The sequence below is a fragment of the Cajanus cajan genome, chromosome 2 (assembly GCF_000230855.2).
Source record: "Cajanus cajan strain Asha chromosome 2, NIPB_CcT2T_4, whole genome shotgun sequence".
Lineage (NCBI taxonomy): Eukaryota > Viridiplantae > Streptophyta > Magnoliopsida > Fabales > Fabaceae > Cajanus > Cajanus cajan.
The window spans coordinates 79,589,534-79,612,128 of record NC_138518.1 but is presented as its reverse complement, the minus strand read 5'-3'; the positions used below and the strand labels follow the sequence as shown (position 1 = coordinate 79,612,128).

The 22,595-nt window shown below is 30.0% G+C and overlaps 2 protein-coding genes across 12 annotated transcripts; one reads left to right on the top strand and one right to left on the bottom strand.

Annotated features, from left to right (window-relative positions):
- Positions 1–832: 832 nt before the first annotated feature.
- LOC109816368 (transcription factor TGA1) lies at positions 833–13,323 on the top strand. Of its 11 annotated transcripts, none has more exons than XR_014431839.1 (10): positions 1,066–1,217; positions 2,182–2,401; positions 2,491–2,565; positions 3,037–3,096; positions 3,197–3,274; positions 3,407–3,470; positions 4,034–4,305; positions 4,438–4,665; positions 7,936–8,030; positions 12,583–12,721. XR_014431839.1 is itself a non-coding variant. In XM_083069250.1 (10 exons), exons 2-9 carry the CDS (start codon positions 2,228–2,230, stop codon positions 8,732–8,734), a joined length of 972 nt encoding a protein of 323 aa, XP_082925376.1. In that variant the 5' UTR covers positions 1,066–1,217; positions 2,182–2,227; the 3' UTR covers positions 8,735–8,758; positions 12,583–12,723. The 11 variants fall into 11 exon arrangements, 8 of the variants coding, with proteins under 8 accessions (XP_029130829.1, XP_029130830.1, XP_082925376.1 ...); XR_014431840.1 differs by lacking the exon at positions 7,936–8,030 and adding an exon at positions 8,714–8,844 and having other exon boundaries at positions 12,583–12,709; XR_014431841.1 differs by lacking the exons at positions 7,936–8,030; positions 12,583–12,721 and adding exons at positions 8,714–8,844; positions 9,061–12,574.
- A 4,273-nt stretch (positions 13,324–17,596) lies between these two features.
- On the bottom strand, positions 17,597–21,241 carry LOC109816349 (alanine--glyoxylate aminotransferase 2 homolog 1, mitochondrial). The gene is made up of 9 exons (XM_020381328.3): positions 20,860–21,241; positions 20,423–20,653; positions 19,637–19,807; positions 19,237–19,380; positions 18,948–19,127; positions 18,302–18,527; positions 18,093–18,206; positions 17,907–17,993; positions 17,597–17,799 (listed from the first exon to the last, which is right to left on the bottom strand). The coding sequence occupies exons 1-9, from the start codon at positions 21,079–21,081 to the stop codon at positions 17,756–17,758; spliced, it is 1,419 nt and encodes a 472-aa protein (XP_020236917.2). The 5' UTR covers positions 21,082–21,241; the 3' UTR covers positions 17,597–17,755.
- Between the last annotated feature and the right edge of the window lie 1,354 nt (positions 21,242–22,595).

The following is a 22,595-nucleotide window of genomic DNA, read 5'->3' as shown; positions in this document are numbered from 1 at the left end:
GTGATCTAATAATGAATCCTTACTTAATTAATTGCATATTAAATAACATATCACTTAAAACAAACTAAGAAATGTTGATTTTAACAATACCAACTAAAGTTGCTAAGATAATTCTTAAATATAAAAACCGATTCTTAGTTGGAAATATCGGAGTGACTTGATTTGGTGATCACAATGTATGAACGATTTTTTACAAAAAGTTATTCTTATTAAAAAAATATCGTGATTTTAGCATAAAATACATAGATGATGTTGAATAATACGCGAGAATCGTTTTAAGTTGTCAAGTAATTTTACAATGGGAGCAAAAAGTTATTGGAGTCTAAAAACTTATGTAACACAACATGATCCATAAAAGTTAAGAGTTGATTAAAAATTAAAGAAAGGGTGCATCCTTAGATATATTGGAGGTGTTTTTGGATAAATTTATGGAAACAAGTGATAATAGAGAAACATGGTGGTGACTGTTGTCGTAATCATAAAATGATGTCAGTGAGAGAGCCCTACCAATCTGCAGGATCTACCTGGTGCGCATATTAGTGTGGTAGTGGAAATGTGACCACCATGACTACGATCATGCTTCGCTTATTCATTCATGTGTGAAACCCTTGATTCTCTGTACCACAACACAAGCAATCACACATGTACAACGTCAACAAACAAAAACAGACACGCATAAAAACACAAACCCCTCTATTTTTCAATACACCACGTCTCCATATACCATGTTTTTCCTTATTAAAATAACATAAAGTTCAATTAAAAATTAGTGGCCTTTATTCATCTAAAAGAAAAGTGGCCCCTATTTTCTAATTCGCATTAATTATAATTTTGATGCTTTTGTCTTACCATGAATAGGATGGGAGATTAGGGTAGGGTTGGCAATTGGAAGAGAATGGATTGGATAATGGTTTGCGTTGGGAATTTGGTTCTGTTTTTTTGGTGGTGAGTCACTAAGGCAAGGTGGAACTGTTTTTGCGGGAAAAAAGGGTTCTCATTTCTCAAAGTAGCTTTCAAAGGTTCGCATCATTAAAATAAAAATAAAATTCCCTTTTCTTTTCTTCTAATTTTAAAGATTTAACCGCCGGGGAAAACGAGGAAGGACCAGATACGAGAGCGAGATACTAAATACATGACAGCTCTATTAGTACTATATGTTTATTGTTTTATTTGAACTAGTTGCTTGTGTTGTGCGCTTTCTATGATCACCTTCACGGGTACTTTCTTCTCCTCGTTCTATAATCATTTTTTTGTTTTTGTCTTTGAAAAAAAGCGCATACCGGTTTTGCCTTTGCTTTCACGTACGTACCAAAAATCATGATTTTGGTTGTTGCCTTTTTTGGATGAGGCCTAGCTAGTATCCTAGAATCTCTTGCTATCTTTGAAGGGATCAGTTAAAAGAATTGATGCGTACTTTCTGCTGCCTTTTGTACTTCTGATCGTAGTCTGTATTTTCTTCAAACCCAAAGTTTGTATTTGTATACCATACGTTTATACTTGGCTTAATTGCCAATAAAATTAAGAAATTGGTCTCATAATATTGTACCCCTACTGCTTTATTCTCAGCTACCCTTTATATCTTTTGTAACCTAAGCAAGAAAACTAAATTAGTGTATTAATTCAACTATATCACGCCTTTAGCCTTTTCTTTAATTCAACCCTTAATTACCAAAACACAATTGTATACATTTATGGATATTATTCACTGGGGATTGAATTGTTTAAATTAGTGTTTCTTGAAATGCATCCATCACCCTCTTCTTTCAATTCATCGAGGTTGGTTACATCACAAGGTAGCCTTGGAAATTTCTTTATTCTTTTGGTCTTACCAATCAAATTGACCCTTTTTGTTTTGCCCCGGTATGATTCCTTATGATCAACGTCACTTGTTAATGGTGCATGCAATATGATTAAGTAGTGTATGACACAGTACTACCATATATAAGGTTTCTTTTATTGTATTCTTTCTTAAAATATGGCAACAGCGGAAGGTTTCTTCACCTAAGTTAATTTTCTTGGGGTGCACTCGAGTCAATCTTTAAATATCTACCATTTTAATTCTTGTTTGTTTTCTTTTTGCTTTCTGATTATTTTATTACTACTGTTTAAGTGAATGCGCTTCCTTAATGCATTTTATGATTGAGTCAACTTTAAAGCGTTTTATTAAATTCGTAACAGCAGCTTCCCATATATGCATTGAATCGCTGCACTGATACGTCCATAGAGCATGGATTCTCCATCCTCACAGTTTATTTCCTCAAGAAGGATGGGTGTGTATGATCCTATCCACCAAATTAGCATGTGGGAAGAAAACTTCAAAAGTAATGATAATAATTTAAGTGTATCTACATCCATAATTGAGGAGGGGGATATGAAGTTAGCTAATCAGATTCAGGTGCAAGTAAGTTTACCAAATTTATACTGCCTTTTGCAAATGATCATGCCTATTTTTCCTACTAATAAAGTTCTTTTTTGCTGTTTAATTCCTAGTCAGAGGATGCTTCTCATGGAATATTTGGAACATCTGTGAATTACGACCAAGGTGCTAACAAACTTACTGATAAGGTAAACCATGTTATGTAAAACACCCTTTTTTCCAAAAACAGCATAAAAGGGTTAACTTTTGAAACATTTTACTAATTTTGACTAGTTTCTACACTAGTACCCTTAAGTGTGATATTTTAGCATGGGAAGGCGCACCATTTACAGTCTGTTTTAATAGAAGCTTAAAAATGTGATTGAGAATTTCTCTATTTAAAAATATTCTTTATTTTCAGTAGAAAAACTCTCAAAAATGATTTTGACTTGTATCTAAACAGGATCTAACTCTTTTCTTCTGCCTCCATCTTTAGCTTTATGTAGAACTTTTTAGTGAAATCAGAAAGTATTTTAGACCTATATTTTGGACTCTTTAAGATATATTTATCTAAGGTCCTCTGCTTCCCGATTTTGGATGTTTGGCATGTTTCCATACTTTTTCTTTTATGCTTATGCGGAGAAAAAAGAAAGAGGAATTTAACGTGTTGAAACATGCAGACACAAAGACGTCTTGCACAAAATCGTGAGGCTGCTCGCAAGAGTCGTTTGAAGAAAAAGGTTTGAAGGTTTATACATTGAAAGATATACTACTCATGCAACAAGTGTTTACAATTTTACATACACTAATATTCATGTGATTTCTGATGTTTCTTCCCAGGCATACGTGCAGCAATTAGAAGCATGTCGTTTGAAGCTGATGCAGTTAGAGCTAGAGGTAGACCATGCAAAACAACAGGTGTAAAATTGTAATATTTTTAATATCTACTTTCTGCTATGTATATCACACACTTTATATTTTTAATATTTACTTGTCTCTTTTCTCTTTTTCCCGTTCTATTGTGAATCTCTTGAGGCAACATAACTGCAGGGATTGTATGTTGGTGACGGATTGGGTTCTAATAATTTTGGTTTTGCTGGCTCTGTAAATCCAGGTTTGTGTTCATTAAGCTGCTAGTGCTAAGATATTGATTTGTAACTTCTCGATTTTTCTGTTAAATGTGGTTATCGATTTTGTGGAGAAGACAGTTTTTTACTATGCCTAAATCATATACCTTTTAGAAACTGCCCTCACAATATATAGAGATGTTTAATTCAAGTCCTGTAGAAATCATTAGTGTCTAGCGGCACCATTATATTTATTTAACTATTTGAGTTGATATTTGCTGCCAAACAGGAATATCTAGTCTCAGATGTCAGATGAATACCCTTAAAATTTGTGTTGCATAATTTCTCCCGATAATCTTCGATAGTCTATACATTGAAACTATAAAAGTACTACTATAAACGCATCTTGAAAATGAGTTTTATATCAGTTCTATGTACAACTTCTGCGAATGTAACTGCAACTTTTAAATTGTCTAGTAAACTTTTGAGTCAGATACTTCATTTTGGTTGATATAGTATTAGTTCCCGGGTTTCCTCAAGTATTTTTATCTTGTTGTATTGGACACCCTTTTCCAACTATTTTTGCACTCTAAAAGTACCTAATAAACAGGAATAACAATTTTCAAGATGGAGCACGAGCACTGGGTGGAGGAGCAAAATAGACAAATTTTGGAACTGAGAACTGCTTTAAGTTCTCATATGGATGACATTCAGTTCGGGACACTAGTACAGGGCATAATGAACCACTACTCCAAACTCTTTAGCTTGAAATCTGCTGCTGCAAAATCAGATGTTTTCTATGTTATGTCTGGTATGTGGAAGACAACAGCTGAACGATTTTTCTTGTGGATTGGAGGATTTCGCCCCTCTGAACTTCTAAAGGTGATACTTAATATCGAACAAATGAAATGAAAATTTTATATTTAGATTTTGTCTTCACTTCATTACCTTTATTTTCTTATTTATGCTATAGTATCATGTAAGCTTGTAGTAACAATTTTAATTGAATTGCAGGTTCTGGTCCCTCTGATTGAACCTTTGACAGAGCAACAAAGGTTTGATGCATATGGCCTTGAAAAATCATGCCAGCAAGCAGAAGATGCCCTTTCACAAGGTATGGAAAAACTTCAGCAAATGCTTGCTGACAGTGTAGGGCCAGGACAACTAGTTGAAGGAACTTACATTCCACAAATGGATACTGCAATGGAGAGACTGGAAGCTCTGGTGAGCTTTGTGAACCAGGTAACGTTTACATGCTTCACTTTATTCATAACCATTCACTTATCATTATCAACTTAACAACTTTTCTTTTCATTGCATGTGATCTGAACCAAATGATGCTTTGGTGTTTGCATTTTTTATTTATTATGTGTGCTTTATTAAGAGAACTGTATGCAACTATGCATTCTGAGTAATTTGTCAATATTCCACGTGCTAAAAAAATTGTTCTTTCTGATTCCTGAACATTTATTTGTTTCTCTACCTGGCTCTGGTAAAAAAGCAATGATTAATAGATTGTGATGAGAAATATGTTGAAAGTTTATGAACTCGGCATATATAATCTTGAAGGTCTACATAAGCCTTTTGGATAGGGTAAGTTGGTCATTTTATCATTTTTAATTTTTTACACGTGTTTGAACGGATGGGTGTGTCCACCATGAACAGGTTTGGAAAACAGAAAATAAATAGTGTAATGTGTTGCGTTATAAACTTCGTGATTCAGGCCATATATAATTGATTAAATCATGCAGTTTTCTGCGCTGTTGACGTGAGGCATCTTAGTTGAAAAGAGAGAAGGCTTTGCTTTGCCCAATTGATGTTTTGCCATTATGTTATTAGTGGCATTAAGTTCATCTTATTAATTTTCCCTCCACCATGCATCTTCGATAAATATTCTTATATTTTCCAAAAATCACACAAGCCCTTTTTCCCCTATCTAAATATGGAAAAAATTAAGTGTTTGAGAAAGAATATTGGTAGGTTTGTGGATATAAAATGTGTTTCATTTGTGATTTGTTCTTTTCAAAGCACATTGAACCTCAATCTCATTCTTAATAATCATTTGTATTCAATGTGTTAATGTTTCCTCATAAGTTCATGATCAACCGACCTTTTTTCATATTATCTACTCTATAGGTTTATGATCGATCTTTTTCATAAGTTTTGGACCAGCCTTCTTCATAAGGTTGGGAATCCTTGCAAACCTAAGGTGAACCTTTATTAGAGGGAAAATGTTGGTTTGAATAGTCTCTTCATCCTTTGGACTCGACTCTAGGGATTGTCTACCCTCATAGGTTCAAAGTTGACCTTCTTCATAGGTCGACCAAGCTCATAATAGGAAAAAAAAAAACTGATTTACCTAGTTTATGGCCTTGAAATATTTTACTGTAGGTCTTCAATCGAACAATTAGTTTTTGATGCACAAGCTGACTGACTTGGATCATCATCCACAGGTTGACTAAGCTCATGATAGGTAAAAAACTAAAAACTAATTTATTGTTGTGGTAACTACCATAGGATAAAAAATAAAGAGGTAACCACCCACTATTTAAAAGAGAGGGATACTACAGGCTTGATATATGCGGGATTGTCAGGTGAGGAAGATAACAAAAATACAATCAAGAAATACAAATGGTTAGGTTAAGAACAAGGGGAGGCTTCTTGAGGAAAAAAGGAATGAGATAACAAAAAAGACTAGAGGGAAAGAGAAAGTGAGTATTTTTGAGTGCTCTAGTACCGAGACCTACTTCGTGGCTAGAACAGTTAATATAATATATACTTTGTTCTATGCATGGTATTTGTTCTGATATACAAAGAAAAGTTAGGATGCATAAGCTCGACAGTTGACACTAAGGTGAGAATGATGGAATTGACAAAAGGTAACTAAAGCTTATTTGTTTATAGAGATGTATGTAATGCCTAACCATAAAAAAATTGTTGAAATAGAAATTAACCTAGGTTGTGCTCTATTTCTAGGTTTGGAATAATGAAATCTGCAATGATAAATAATAAAGGAGTTTCAAGTAGAGTGCAAATAAAGGAATTTCAAAAGGAAATGAAGGTCAAATGTTGGTTCAAGCATCACTAACTTTAGAGAGAGATGATATAGGGAGGAAGAGACTGATGAGTGCATCATTTGTATTATGAAGAGTTAATGGTGAAGAAACAAAAGTGTTTGTTTAAAGTGTGGAATAAATTTAATATAATGTGTTATTGTGATTAGCATAAGTTAAAATTAATTGTTTATTAGCAAATTGTTGAAGAAAGGAGAAAATGAAGTCTTAGGCTCTTGAAATAAAGGAATAACAATAAGTTGAACTTGAATGTTCACTACTTAGCTACTTGTAACATGGATAAAAAATATTTTCCAACCAAAAAACATGAATATAAGAGGAAGAATTTGGTGGTGGTTTTGATTTATACCGGAGCTTCCCTTAATTTTTATTTGGGATGGTGGAATATTGAGGTTGAGTTTTGATCCAATCAACCATTGTCAATTGGGATATGAGAATATAAAATTGGTATAAATGTGTTATATATATAGAAGTAATAGTAGAGTTTAAAAGTATTTCAAATAATTGACTTTTATGCTTTTGATATGGGAGAAGTAAATTTGACTTTAGAGAGTAATTGGATTGGCTAGTCTTATAAAGGTTATAATTGATTAGGAATAACAAATCATGAAATTTAATTTTTAATTATGAGAAAAAAAAAAAGTTAAGTTGAAAGATATGTTTAATTACATAGGAAAATAAAATTCCTTATTCCATTTCCTAGGATATACAAAATGTAAATAAATTGATGTTATCTAATAGTATCCAAAAGATCAAAGGATGTAAAGATGATAGAGTAATAATAAGTGAACAAATAGAAACATTTTTAGTTTTTCTTGCAGATTTTTTAAAAGTGTTCTTAGAGCCTCATGACTTACCTTCTAAAAATTCTAAAGAGCATACATACTATTAATTTGAAATATGAGCTTTATCTCATGAATGTAATGCCTTATTGATATCCCATTATCAAAAAGAATAAAGTGAGAAACAAGTGAATGAGCTACAAAAGTCAAGTGTCAACAAGCCAAAACTAGTGTCTATTCTAGAATAAACATGAATTTAAGACTTTATTATATCATTGGCAAGGAAGAAAATTCATATTTGAAAGATGTGCGAGTTATAGGAAACTCAATATCACGATAATACTTAACAAGTACCTTATAGCAATGATTAAGGAGTTAATTAATGAACTAAATAAAACTTCTAATAATGGTGTATTATTATTTTTTAGTCAATTCATCAATATTAATTTAACTTAGTATCCCAAATTTGGAGTGAAAGTTTTAGTTTTTAATTTCTAAACCAGAATGATTAGTCTCACATCAAGTATAGGAAGAGATTAAACATGTCTTTAACTTTCAAGAAATTATCTCAAATTTACATAAGGATCTAACATCTACATTGGGTTTCTCTGTATAACATCACATTTATTTTACTTTATTTTATTTTATTATGATAGGTTGTTCATTTTCACCAAATTTAAGTGGATTCTAATTGTCGTTCAAAAGTTTCACCACATTCATACAAGGGATCAACAAGGCTATTATAGAACAAGTTAGGTGCAACAACCTATATATTCCTAAAGTTTATCACACGCTCTAAAATTCATCTTGTTTTCCATATTTCTTAAAAGACCTGTTAAGAATTATCTACAGTCTTGCTGATTTTTAAGTGGATGCAACTAAAGGTGTCATTCCTAAACATGCTTTAGCACTTAAACAAACATAAAAAATAGAACTATAGTTCCTTATTAGTTTTATAGTTTATCAAATGGCATGATAAGCCTATAACATAAGCTACTTGGTAGGAAACATTCATGGTTATTAACTCATGATTATTATTTAGTTTTCAAATATATGCCGAGAGGATATGACTGTTTCTCAAGTAGGAGGTAAAGTTAGGCCTTAAGATATATAGTTGGCTTTAGTTCAAATTAACCTTAGATCTTGAGTTTGAAAGACATATAGCAGGGGGAATAAAAAAATTGAAAAAAGAGGTAGATAGGGTAAAAATGGAAATTTGTAGAAGGAATTACAAATCTCACATGTTATATCCATTATTGGGGAAATGGGTAGTGATGTACGAAAAAGGTTTTATAAGTTTTTTTTTTTAATATCATAAAGGAATGTTGCTATGAAGTATTGCAGTTTATTTTATTATAATACACCATCATTTTAATATTATTCAAATTCTATTATTTTTTAATACTAGTTTCTAACAAATTGTCTCATTTCAAGGTTAATGCATGTCACAATTAGAGATGGAGCTAAGGGACAAAATGGGTATGCCCAAGGTTGTCAATCTCGAGAGTTTACGTAATCTCGTGGAGGCTCCGTAAACTCGTATCGTAAACTCGTCTCGTAAACTCGTAAGAGATTACTTAATAATAAATAAATAAATAATTAATTAAAAATAACATAATAATTGAATATTTTAACTCTATATTAAATAGTAAAATAGCAAATTACATTAATAATAAATGTTCTTAACACAAATTCTTAACAAAAGTTCCCACAAATGAAAAAACACAAGTTCTTAAAAATAGACAAATAAAAAAATATTAAAATTTAAAAACCCTAACCAGGTTCGCACAAAAGTGAGTCGCGCACGGAGAAGAAGAACAGCAGAGGCGGAGACGCGGAGGAGAAAGAGACGCGCGGAGGAGAGGCGTGCAGAGGAAGCAAGGCGCACAGAGGAGGCGAGGCACGCACGGAGGAGACGAGGAAACGCGGAGGAGGAGCCGCGGAGGAGAGGAGGCGCACGGAGGAGGAGCCGCGGAGGAAGAGATGACTAGGAGAGGAAACGAAGAGGAGAGGAGACGAGGCTAAATAAGTGCCCTAACACACAAAACACAAAACATGCGTTTTGTGTAAGTGAAAAAAAAAAAGGTGATCTCTTAATATCGGAAGTGATCTCGCAAGATTACCGAGATTACTCCGAGATTACCGAGATTACTCCGAGATTACTCAAAAACGAGTTTACCTCCGAGTTGTACAGGTAAGCTGTCCTAAACTCGTAAACTCGTAAGAGTTTACGAGTTATCACTAGAGATTGACAACCATGGGTATGCCATTGTCTCCATGTTTGTGATATTTTGCATGCATGTTACCTATTTTAATGTTTGGTGGATTGATCTAAAAATGAATTAATTTTTTTTATATAGTTCATTTAAGAAAAAAACTCTTAAGTCAGTCATTTAAAGTACATATATATCTACGTTAGTTTTTAAAAATCTTGATCACCAAATTAGTCACTCAAAAGATTTAAATCATTGTCATATTAATCCTTCAAATATTTTGTCACTAAATCAATCCTTCAAATATTTTATTTGTCATTAAATTAATAACAAATTTTTTTGAAAAGATTAATATGTTGATCTATGTGACCCGTTTAGGATTTTTCTCTTCTTTCATTCTATAATCACTTTGATTTAACCCTTCACTAAGTTTTTAACCTCCTTTTAGCCATAAATGAAAAAGAGAACTTACAACTACTTACAAATATACCAAATACCAACTCTTATTATTCAAGTTGTAAGGATTAAGTTTTATTTTTCTTAAGTAAGATATCTTATTTAAGTCTTACAAATAGAATAAAATTGATGTTGCGAGATTTTTTTTTTCATCAAATAAGTCTATCATACTCAATTTAAATAGTAATAGTCCTTGTAGTTTTTAAATACTAGAGTATAAGACATAAAAAACAATTAGAAAATTTAAATTTAAGACCTTTTCTTTTTACCAGTTAAGTAAATTATATTAGCATTTTTAGTTATTTAAACCTAAAATTTCACTCATAACTTTGAATTACAAAGGGGAAAAGTTTCATAAAATATTTTTTCATTCTAAATTTCAAATTTCAAGTTGTTATTGTTGAACCCCATTCATTTGTAACCTTAAAAGATTTTTGTTTTTGAAAGAAAGTCTTCATTAGAAATATTTAATAAATTGTAACACTCTAAAGAATCTTTCCTTAAATTTTAGAGTTTAAATATCAGAATGTGGATAATAAAAGCATATACATTATCCCAAGATTCTGGTGAAATAAAGTCATACATTATTCCAAAGTAACACTAATGTATATATCATCAAGGCATATGCCATGCATACGAACCTTATGCAAGAGATATAATCAAAAGCATCATTAGTTTTTCGAAACTAGCCTATGAAGGTATAAATATACAAAATGTAAACATCTTCTAGGTTGCTTCATCTTTTTTGCTAACCTATTTAATCTAGAACGTGGAAATTAAACTAACGAGACTGTGTCCGTATGAGTGCTACAAATATACAACAATATAGGTATAGCCCATGGGTGCTACACTATACGGACATTACTTAAAATATTTTTATAATCATAAATAAAGACTTTATCTTCAACTTTCCTTGTTTTCTGTTTTATGACAAAGCATTGAGCTCAGGTCTAAGAGACCTTTACCACATCTATAATAATAGAAAGTGAGAGAATTATGTTGACCACTATAGAGCGCATGACCTCCTAGCTATTTGTATCTCCGTCTTTTGGTATGAAGGATCTTTGTTGTGTCTTTAGGATGGAAATTGATGAAACACAATCAACCATTTAAAAAGAGCATCTCGAGTCTCATAACATGCATATTTACTCATTACATAAAACTTTTTACCTTCCTTTGTCATCCAAAGGGATTTCTATCTTCCTTTCTATGAGGAAGACTCATTGACATTCATTGTTTAACATATAGAAATCTTTGGCAATCATTCGTTACATATAAACATTATAAAATTGAGATGAAAATACGATGGAATTAATGTGTTTTTCTTGGAGTCTCACGCTCAACATGGAGGTATCCACACTTAGCACCTGACCTTGATGCTTGGATCTAGCCCAATGACACACTAAGCATCAGTGTGCCATATTACAGGATTACTCCTTAGAGGTCTCACACTTAGTGTAAGGTCCTATGCTTAACGTTCAACAAGTAATGGTTAGAGTGAAAAGCAAGACTTGGAGATGTCCTGTCTAGAGGTCCAATTTGACACGTCCACACTTAGCATGGTCCATGAACTGTGATTTTGACAAATCACGGAAACTTGTGATTTCGCAACTCCTTGGTGTTGAATGACTCCAGCCACCAACCAAACACTATCATTAATACAACAGTAATAGTCCTTAATGCTTAAACATCAAATCATTTTCAAATAATTCATTAATTATGTGTTTTCACGAAGAAAAAGAAATTCCCAAAGTTGGGTGAAAATTCATTTACCCCAATATCCAACAACAATCCAAGAACAATGGAGGAAAAAGGAAGAAAAAAAAATAATGAAACACCACATGGGCCTCCTAATGTGGTTGAGTGTATGAGTTTTTAAGTTTCCTTCTCTACTTCCCCTTTTTCTCTAAGTGTGTGTTATGAGAGTAGTGAACGGGTGAGAAAGGGTTTTAGTGTATGTGGAGTGTGGGACTCTATTGAGTTTGGTGAGATTTCTCTGTTATAATCTAACTCTAACTCACTATCCTCTCATAACCTAGAGCAAAACACGTTGTGTTAAATAATTATAAAACAAGTATTAAAATTGAATTCAATTTATTATGTCTTATAATATTTTAGTAACCTATATCTTGAAATTTTACACTAACAACCATTTTAAATATTAAAGTTTAATATTTTTTTTTTATATAAAAAGTTCACCATAATGTGAGAGAATACATATTCTTATATGTTCTTATTATGGTAATCATAAGTAATATAATGTTAAAATATTCATGGTCCTTAATAAACATATGTTGCATGTGTGATTTAGTGTTACCTCTTCATGATTTCACCAATGTATAAGAATGTGTGTGATTCGGTGTTAACTCTTCACGACTTCACAAATGTATAAGAATGTACATTTTTTACTAGTAAGAATTATAATGAGAGTAACAAATTTTGAATTTTAAACTTTGCACATACTGTCTTAATTTTCCTGACTATATACCAATCTTAATTAGTGGTTTAACACATTAGATGTGTATCGATTATAGACTAAGAAGTAGAAATAAATACTTTTAAAAATAAAGCTTTGTATAAAATAAGTTTGAAAAGTTGAACTTCGACTAACAAAATTACACTTATGTGAAACAGGCTGATCATCTACGACAAGAAACCTTGCGACAAATGTCTCGAATACTTACCGTACGTCAGAGTGGTCGATTTCTGCTTGCTTTGATGGAATATTTTCAACGCTTACGGGCTTTGAGCAAACTTTGGGTTAATCGTCCTCGAGAACTTGCTTAGTCTCAAACAATATATCAAACAACAATTACCCAAAAAATCATCAAGTGTATCATATTATCAAAACCATGCATGAACCATGTCTAGGATTCTGACTGCTCGCATTTTTTCCAAGTGAGAAGTCAGTTTTTTGCTTATCAGGACCCGCCAAAGGTGAGAAAAAAATAACACCTAGATCACTAGATTACGCTAGAGGAGGGCAAAACTCTGGAGGTTCTTGTAAAACAAAAAAGTTGGACATAAACTTAATTGAAAAATCTGTCAAACTATTAGCTTCTCGCACAACATAGCACAAGTTGACCTCCCAATTCCTCCCCTGATAGAAGAGCCTGTATAGGGGATGGTGCACTGGAAGTCCATTGTTGAAAGCAACAGACACCTCCCCCAGCAGTGAGAAGTTGTAAATATGTTTTTTCCATTTGTGACATGTCTATATTCAAGTGTGTGGGTCGTGTAAAATACTAAAATGTGTCTAATGTAGTAGTAAAGCTGAATAATCCTTTTTATTTTCTTTGATAGATGTAGTATAATTTAAGAAAAGGAAACACATATAAAAGTTAAATGATCTTTTATTTCTTATCAAAAGAAAAATGTGTCTGTTGTCGATTTAATATGTTTATTGTTAGTCGTTTGTTGTTTCTCCTATTTAAGTATTTTTTTTTTGTTAAAAATATTCTTTTCATCTTTTTTGATCAAATTAATACTAGAAACATTTAAAAAAAAAAAGTTCTTAAATAAGAATGATACCTCCAAAAGCATTTTTTTTAATTTTAAATAGTTGTTAGACTTGACCATACTAACATGGACATTAAAAAAAAAAATACTAAATTTTGAATTGTTTATTATTATTCTCTTCAAAAACAAAATATAATTGGAAGTAGAGATGATATAATGGGTAATGAATTAATTTGATGACAAGCACTTGTAAAAATATTTTATAATAAATAAGATCATTAGCTGTTTAATAAGTGGGTTTACAAATGAGTAATTAATTATTTAAAAAAGATGATAGGAATTAGTATTGATACATGTACTTTAATACTTACTTTTTCTAGTATATTTACTTATACACATATAAATATATATTTATATTATGTTTAGATACAATTTAGAATGAATTTTAAAAGTTTCTTTATTGAAGATAAAAAATATTTTTCAATAGAATTTTTTTTAAAAGCCTTATAAACATGTAGTCAAACTTATGCATAATATGTTAATATACACACACGTACAATGAATGTATCAAAAATAAAATTTCTTTTACACTTTCAATTTAGTAAGTACGTACATCCCCTTTCATCTTTTTTATATTTTCAAATATCAATTTTATCTTTATAAATTCAATTAGACTTAAATTTTTTTTTTATTCTTTCAAATTTAAGTTAAATTTGTTTATAATCTCTCAAATTTAAAATTAATTTTTTTAATTATTGTAATTTCAAAAAATCTTATTTTAGTTCTTATATTCAAATTTTGTTAAGAAATCTATCAAATAATATCCCATAAAATATATCTATTAGTATCTCTATTAATAAAAACATCACATTAAACTCAATTAATGTTGTATAACTGTCTTAATCTATCACTTTCAAATATGTTATTGATTACTTGAAGGATTAAAACAAGATTTTTAAAAATTATAAGGACTAAAAATAATAATTTTAAATTTGAGAGACTAAAAATAAATTTATCCTAAATTTGAGAGACTAAAAATATATTTAAGTCAGTCTATTATTTACTTCATATTTATTATATTTTAAATTTAATTTATTTCATGTTCTATATTTTTATTCTTAAAATCATAATTCTGAATCTTTATCTTTGCTTTGATATTCATTATTTTTTTAAAAATTTTGGTTATGTAATACTATAATTTTTATTATGAAAGTGATTAATGTGTTTCATAATAGGATATCATAATCTAATTATTGAATTAGATTCAAATTGAAAGTAGATTAGATTTATAATATATAATGAAGAAGAAGTTTCTGACATAATTCTTAACTAAATTAAAAGAGATTATGATTTTTTTACTATTCTTTAATATAATAGAAGTAAAGCAACTCAATAGTTTACTCTTTAGCTAAAAATTATATTATTTAATCATAAAAATATTCATAAGAATATTCCCCATCATTATATTTAAAATATTATTTTTATGAAAATGATCTTTACCCTCTTAGTGTAAAACTGTTTTACTCTTAAGTGGGTTCATTACTAGAAAAGTGTCATTTTCTTGCGAATTTTCCTGTAAAAAAATATTTGCAGAAATTTTTTGCAAATTTATTTGTGAAAAATAATTTACAGATATTTCTTACAAATTTTGCAACAATTTTAATAATCATAGAAATTTTTTTTCATGGTAAAATTTTGCAGAAAATATTGTAAGAACTTTATTTTGTTTCTTGCAAAAATAAATTCGCAAGTAATGTTTACTAAATGGTAGAAAAATTTTGCAGGTAACTTTTCCTGCGGATTTTCCTGTAAATTTTATATCTACAGGAAAAATAAAAAATATTTAAATTTATAAGTTCAATATTTTAAAAAAACTTCAAGTCCCACATCGATTGAAAATAAAGCAAGTAAAAAGTATATAAGTGGGGGCAACACTTACCTTACAAGTTGATTTGTATGGTTGAGTGTTAATCTTATAATCTACAATCTTAGAATTTAAAAGATTATGTATCACATGTTGGAGGCATGGAAACAAATACTTCGAATGAATTCATTGTGAGCATTGAAAGTTGAAAAATTATTGATAGAATTTATAGTAATTTCTTTAATTTTTTCGTAAAAAATATTCCTGTAAAATTTCTTGCAAAAAAATTCGCAGGAAACTTTCTTGCGATTTTTTTTTTTTGCAGGAAACTTTCCTGCAAATTTTTTTTTACAAGAAACTTTCCTGCAAATTTTTTTCATAGGAAACTTTCCTGCGAATTTTTTTCGTAGGAAAATTTCCTACGAATTTTAAAATTCTCAAAAATATATTATCCACGAAGGTATTACTTACAAATAAAATTTCGTAGAAAAATTTGCAGGAAGAACATTTCCTGCGAATTTTTATGAAAAATTTTTTAAAAAAAAAAAGTATATAATAACAGAAGTTTTAGCAATAGTCTTGTATATGTCACTCTTAAGAAATTTTTGTATTTTGACCACTAAGGGTATTAGTTGCTTGAATGACTTCATATTTGTTGATATTAAGTCTTTTCATAGTGCGTTCTCTCACTTACGGCTTTAAACCTGTAAAAAAATAAATAAATAAGCAACTCCAACTTATCTCTAACACTACAATCAGTTAAGCACCGTTGCTTAACTCTAGGGAAATATGAACCTAATATGAGGTTGCATCCGTCTACTAGAATTTAATTTTACAATATTAATTATTTCCAATATACAACAATTAATATTTTTCTCTTACAGTTACATTCTAACAATTTGAAAGTAAACTCCAATCTTTTGCTTCAATTGTTGTAAATATAATATGACGATTAGTAATATAATTTATTTTTTTTAATAATTTTTAATAACTTTATTAATAAGAATTTTTTTAAATTTTTTTTGATTAACGTATATACCAATTTTATTATAAATTTGTTATATGATTATTAGTGATACGTGAATCTTGGCAATAACATTTATGTTTAATTTATTTTTTTATATTAATATACCTTCTGTTATATATTATTATATTATTTTTAAAATACAAAATTATAAATATTTTTTTATATAAAATTTAATACTTATATTTTATATATTTATTCAATGGATTCCATTTTTTTTTTAAATTGACACCGTATCATATCCTCTTGATTCTGTCTCAGCTTGCTCTTGTGCTCTTAATAGTTGTGTGTCCATATACGAGGAAATATGAGATATTGAAGAGAAAGAAAAGTAATGTGAACTAAGCAACTTTTAAACTTGCATTGGATTGAAAATGAATAAATGGATTGCTTAAAATTGATAATTTTTATGTAATTATGATATTGATAAAAAAATATCTATTACTAAAAGTACTAATATCTATCAAAGATAGTGAACACACATATCATGTTAGTATTCTCCTCTCAACTTAAACATATCTAAGGTCATGATTTACCTTGATTAAAAAACACAAGTCACAACCTTTTAAACCAACTAATATAAGTACTTAAACTTAAATTGATGATATGTATGAACTTAATCACTTAAAGAGATAAAATCATTTGCTTATTTGAATAGGATTGATGATTCTATAAATCAATTTAATTAATCAATTTCTCTATATAAAACATACAAACCACTATATTATATGAAAGTTTTTTTTAAGGACTTCTCTCCAACAAAAGATTTTTTTTAAAAAATGAACTTCATATTTAATTCAATTTTTATATGTTATAATTATTTATGAATTAAATTTTAATATTTTAAAATAAATTATTAATAAATAAAAATAATTTTACATTACAATATAAATTACTTATCATAAATTTAAAATATAATTTATATATTAAAAATAATATTTATTTATATAATTAAGTTATTTTAAAATTTAATTATATATAATAAACATTTAATTTGTTTGGTATGTTAAAATACCAATTTGATTTGAATCATCAGTTTCATCGAGTAAACCGATCCTATGACACTCTTAGATATATATATATATATATATATATATATATATATATATATATATATATAAATCTAAAATAAATGAGGGCTTTCTAAAAGGCATTTGTATCTTAACGCGGGATTATCCCTTCCACATCACAGATTTGACGTCCAAGAGTATCCTATATCCGTAAAATATTTAATTATTATTTTAATAAACAATTATGTTTAACATTATTTTAGGGGTGGGGGAGAATGCTAGTTTAAGACGTCATGAAATGCAAAGTTATATATTCATCTATGAGAAGAAAGACTGTAACATTACATTATTCATGGTAATTTCTTTGAATTAACCTTATGCTGTTGCCATGTAACAAGTTGGCTCCCTTATGGAACATTTCATTTCATGTCAGCTAGATGTACAATCATCTCACAACTTCGTTATAGCATAGTCCAATGCATCCACAAGAAAATCTGCACACGAGGATGACAGTCGGTGAAATATGATTTTGCTACGTGAATGCTCCAAAATAAACTATAGAACCTGAATTTCAGTTGAGAGAGAAAGGAAAGAACTATACCTGCATCGTCTTCGGTGAAACACATTGGTGGCTTAATCCTGAAAACATTTCCATGCAGTCCTCCTTTTCCAACTAGAACACCAAGCTCTTCAATGCATATATACATGAATAACTTGTTAGACTATTCTGTTTGGAAGATATTTTGGAAAAGACGGTTTCAAATGCATGTAATGATTCTTGTCTTACCTCTAAGTTTTTCGAACAAAACAGCAGTTTCAGCCTTTGCAGGTGTCTTCTCTTTTCGATCAGTAACCAACTCTACCCCCACCATTAAGCCTCTTCCCCTCACATTTCCTATGACTGCCACATTATATTATATAATAATAATGAGAATGAGAATAATCAACCAAAATTATAGAAACTATGTTGAGGATGTTATTTTCAAGAGGACATACTATCATGTCTTTGCATAAGTGATCTCAAACGGTCAAGCAAGTGAGAACCAACATGAGCACAATGAGCTTGACGCTTCTCCTTATCAAGAACCCTTAGCACTGCAAGTCCCCCAGCAGAACAAACAGGGTTCCCACCAAACGTATTTAATTGAATCTTCTGGGTCATCACACTTGCTATTTCTGGAGTTGTAACTACAGCTCCTAATGGCAAACCATTTCCAATACCCTGATGCAATTTAACATGAGATATGATGGAGTCGTAGCATAAGATATGAAAATTAAAAAGTTAGGAGTGAACAAAATAAATTCTATAATGAAATAAATGGGGCCGAAAATTATATACTTTAATAAAAAAGATAAAATGCAATAAAAATAAGTCATATACCGATAGTATAAAGAAATTTTATACCATTTTTCAATCACAAACCATTATGTATAATTTACAGTTTTATATTAAAATTCATACTAGCAATTATTTTTGATTGGTTGACAGTATACTAACGATGCACCATCGTTAAACTGTAAAATGTAATGCTGATGCATAATGGACCTCACAAGATGCAAATAATGTTGAACTTCAAATGCATGATTAAGGTATCAACATTCGAGGAAGTAGTAAAAGAAAAGATGAGATGATGGTATAGACCTTTGCCATGGTAACAATATCAGGAATGACACCCTGTGTCTCAAATCCCCAATAGTGGCTTCCTGTTCGACCAAACCCAGTTTGCACTTCATCAGAGATGCAGACACCACCAGCCTTATGTACAATGTCATAAACAAGTTTTAAGTACCCAGGTGCCAGTTCAACTGCTCCTCCAACTCCCTAGAATAAGCCATGAAGAAAAAGTGAACAACACCACCACCAGAAAAAAAAAAAAAAAAAAGGTAATGCGATGTTGTAAATGCCACTTAAAATGATTGATTATACATACCTGAATTGTTTCAGCTATGAATCCGGCAACTTTTCCTGAAGTTCCATAGTCAATATGATCTTCGACATCTTTCGCATAACTAAGAGCATCTGCACCGAAGACTCCACGATATGGATCTGGATTCATAACGTGATGAACATTGCCCTAAACAGTTTAAACATTTATAAGAATATTTGTATTGCACCATCTTTAATAAAATAATATAAATGATAACCACATTCACAATGGTATAATTATAATTAATTAGACTAGCTCGGCTTAGTACTTTGCAAATATCTTTTAAAAGTGTGATTGAATTCCATATATACACGTGAGATTAGTTATTAATCGGTAGTTTTAAGATATGAACCAAATTTATTAACTAAAAAAAATATTATGATTAAGTATATGACAGACAGACCTCTGGAATTGGGTATTTCCACGTGTTCACAGCAGTGAGGCCAAGCGCACCAGAACTCCCCCCATGATATGCATTTCTCAAAGAAATCATACCAAGATTACCAGTATATAAACGGGCCATCAACATTGCTAATTCATTTGCTTCTGAACCAGAATTTACAAAATAAACAACCTGCAATTGAAAATTATGTTTTAGAAGGTCAACAATTAGGATCCGCATGAATGAAATCTTATCTAGCACATCATAAAAATGAACATCGCATTTCTCCAAGAATGCATGAGATGAACTCATTCACCAAAAACTTATTCACAAAAATTAATAACATGGGGAACCTCACTGTTATTTTTGGGTGAACCAAGACTATTCCCCACCAATAGTCAAGGATCAATCCTTAGAAATACTAAGATTTATTCAAAGAATTGAATTCACTCGAGATATACTTTTTCATATACACACAAACTTTAAAATCAAACCCCTTACCAGTTACCACATGCTCAAGATTGGCGAGTTTGCCTTGGATAGGGTTGTTAACGGTTCGGTTTTCTAACCAAAACATTTATATAAAAATGATTTGGTTAACCAAATTATTTATATTTTAAGTAGATCATCAGTTAAATTTTTTTCTTTTCAAAATATATCGGTATTTTTTTTCTTTTCATAATAGATCCGTTCGCTATAATTCAATTATCCACTTTATAGTCTTATATGGTACTGTAATGTTAAGGTATATCAAGGCACTTAAAGGAGTGAGTGAAAGATATATTGTGTGAACATAAAAAATCAGACCTTAAGGTTTCCAGGCATTTTTGATGCCAAAGCCTCAGCATAGTCAGCTATTGCATGGTTTAGATATATGGTTGTAGTATGCTGCAGAAGTTTACTCTGCTCTATGATAGCATCCAAAACTTGAGGATGGCAATGTCCGCAAGAAACAGTAACTATCCCCGCAAATGCATCAAGGTAACGCCTCCCACTCTCATCAAAAAGATATTGCATCTTCCCCTCCACAATGTTCACCTATATACACATCCAAAATTTGAACCACGCATTGTTAACGAACAACGCCTTAAAACACAAAAGAAATAGAAACATTAGTTTCCAAAATCCACACCGAAGCGTCTGACAAACACTACAAATCCACGTGACACGAAAATAAACGAGTAACGGAAACAGAAAAGGCTTCGAGGATGTTAAGGTGGCTGGCGTGGATTTCGGAGACTCACAGGTTTCTGATAGTAATGCAGAAGAGAAGGAGCGAGGAAGGTTTTGCGCTTGGCGAGGACTTCATCGGTGGAAGGTCCGTTATAGGGGCGAGGCTGGTGATCGAACGGCGGAAGCTGCGGCGGCGGCGCGATGATATCGGCGGCGGGAGCGAGGGAGGAAAAGAAGGCGCGGTTGGCGATTGGAAGGGTTCTCTTGAGTGGTGTCTGCATTGTTGTGGGCATGGTCCGTTATAGGAAGTGAAAGGGTTTATATATTGTGATTTGTGAGTGTGAGAAAGGACGATGAGGTTAAAATGGTTGCGTTTTATTTTGGGTGCCTTCGGTGGAGAGGAATCTACGTACACTCACGTGAAAGTAAAAGAATCCAATCAAATATCGTAAACTCTTACAAGGATTCATCACTACTTTCTTACTTTGCTAAACAAAAATCAGGATTTCGAATCATCTACCTTATTCTGGAATTTTAAATCATAATTTGTATTCAATCTTAAAATCCCCATACATTAAAAAACTACTTCAAATATAATATGTAGATGATGGATTTAGGTGGTGAAGAGTAAAATACACTTCCTATTGTTAATCAAGAAAGAATTGTGATAAAATAGTAAGAAAAATAATTTTAAAGAATAACATAAACTCATAATTATTGATAAAAAAAATTAATAATCGATAATCATGATAAAATCAAATGTATATATAATAAAATCTAATATTAATTATAAATTTTTTATTAATTTTTTAATTAATGATTATTATTACACTTTATCTTCTAAAATAACTTTTTTAGAAAAATCAAATCCTTATAAATTATTATAACACTTTATCTCCTAAAATAAAATCCTTTTCCTTTAAAAGAATCAAATCTGTAACTGATATATAGTGTTTATGTAAAATAAAATTGTTATAAATGGATAAAAATAAATTAAGCAAAAGTCTTGCATAACAAAACTACTACTAATTATATATAAGTTTCTGAAACTTTTATAGCTGAAATATGTTTTAAATCCAAGCTATAAATATAAAAGTACACGATCAAAGAGATAAAAGATTAAAATGACATTAAAATAAATATGAAAATAATATATTTAAAGAAATAAAAGGTTAAAAATATTAAAACAAATATAAAAATATTCATTCGGATATTGTTTGAATTTTTAAAATAAAACATATTTTATTTTGATATTCAATTATTATTTATTATTATCATTGTTGGTTTAGGGTTTATGTAGTGTTTAAATGGATAAAAATAACTTAAGCAAAAGTCTTGCATAACAAAACTACTACTAATTATATATAAGTTTGTGAAACTTTTATAGCTGAAATATGTTTTAAATCCAAGCTATAAATATAAAAGTATACGATCAAAGAGATAAAAGATTAAAATGACATTAAAATAAATATATAAAAAAATATTTAAAGAAATAAAAGGTTAAAAATATTAAAAAATATATAAAAATATTCATTCGGATATTGTTTGAATTTTTAAAATAAAACATATTTTATTTTGATATTCAATTATTATTTATTATTATCATTGTTGGTTTAAAATAATTGTTTGTTCCTTTATATAAGATCTAATTCATAATATTTGATGTATTAATTATTTTTAGACTAAAATACTCCTAATTAAAACATGTTCTATTAATTTGATGAAATATATTGATTTATACTCTTTATAAAACATGCATTTTAATTGATTAGGAGAACAAACAGAACTAATTATGAGAGAAAAATAG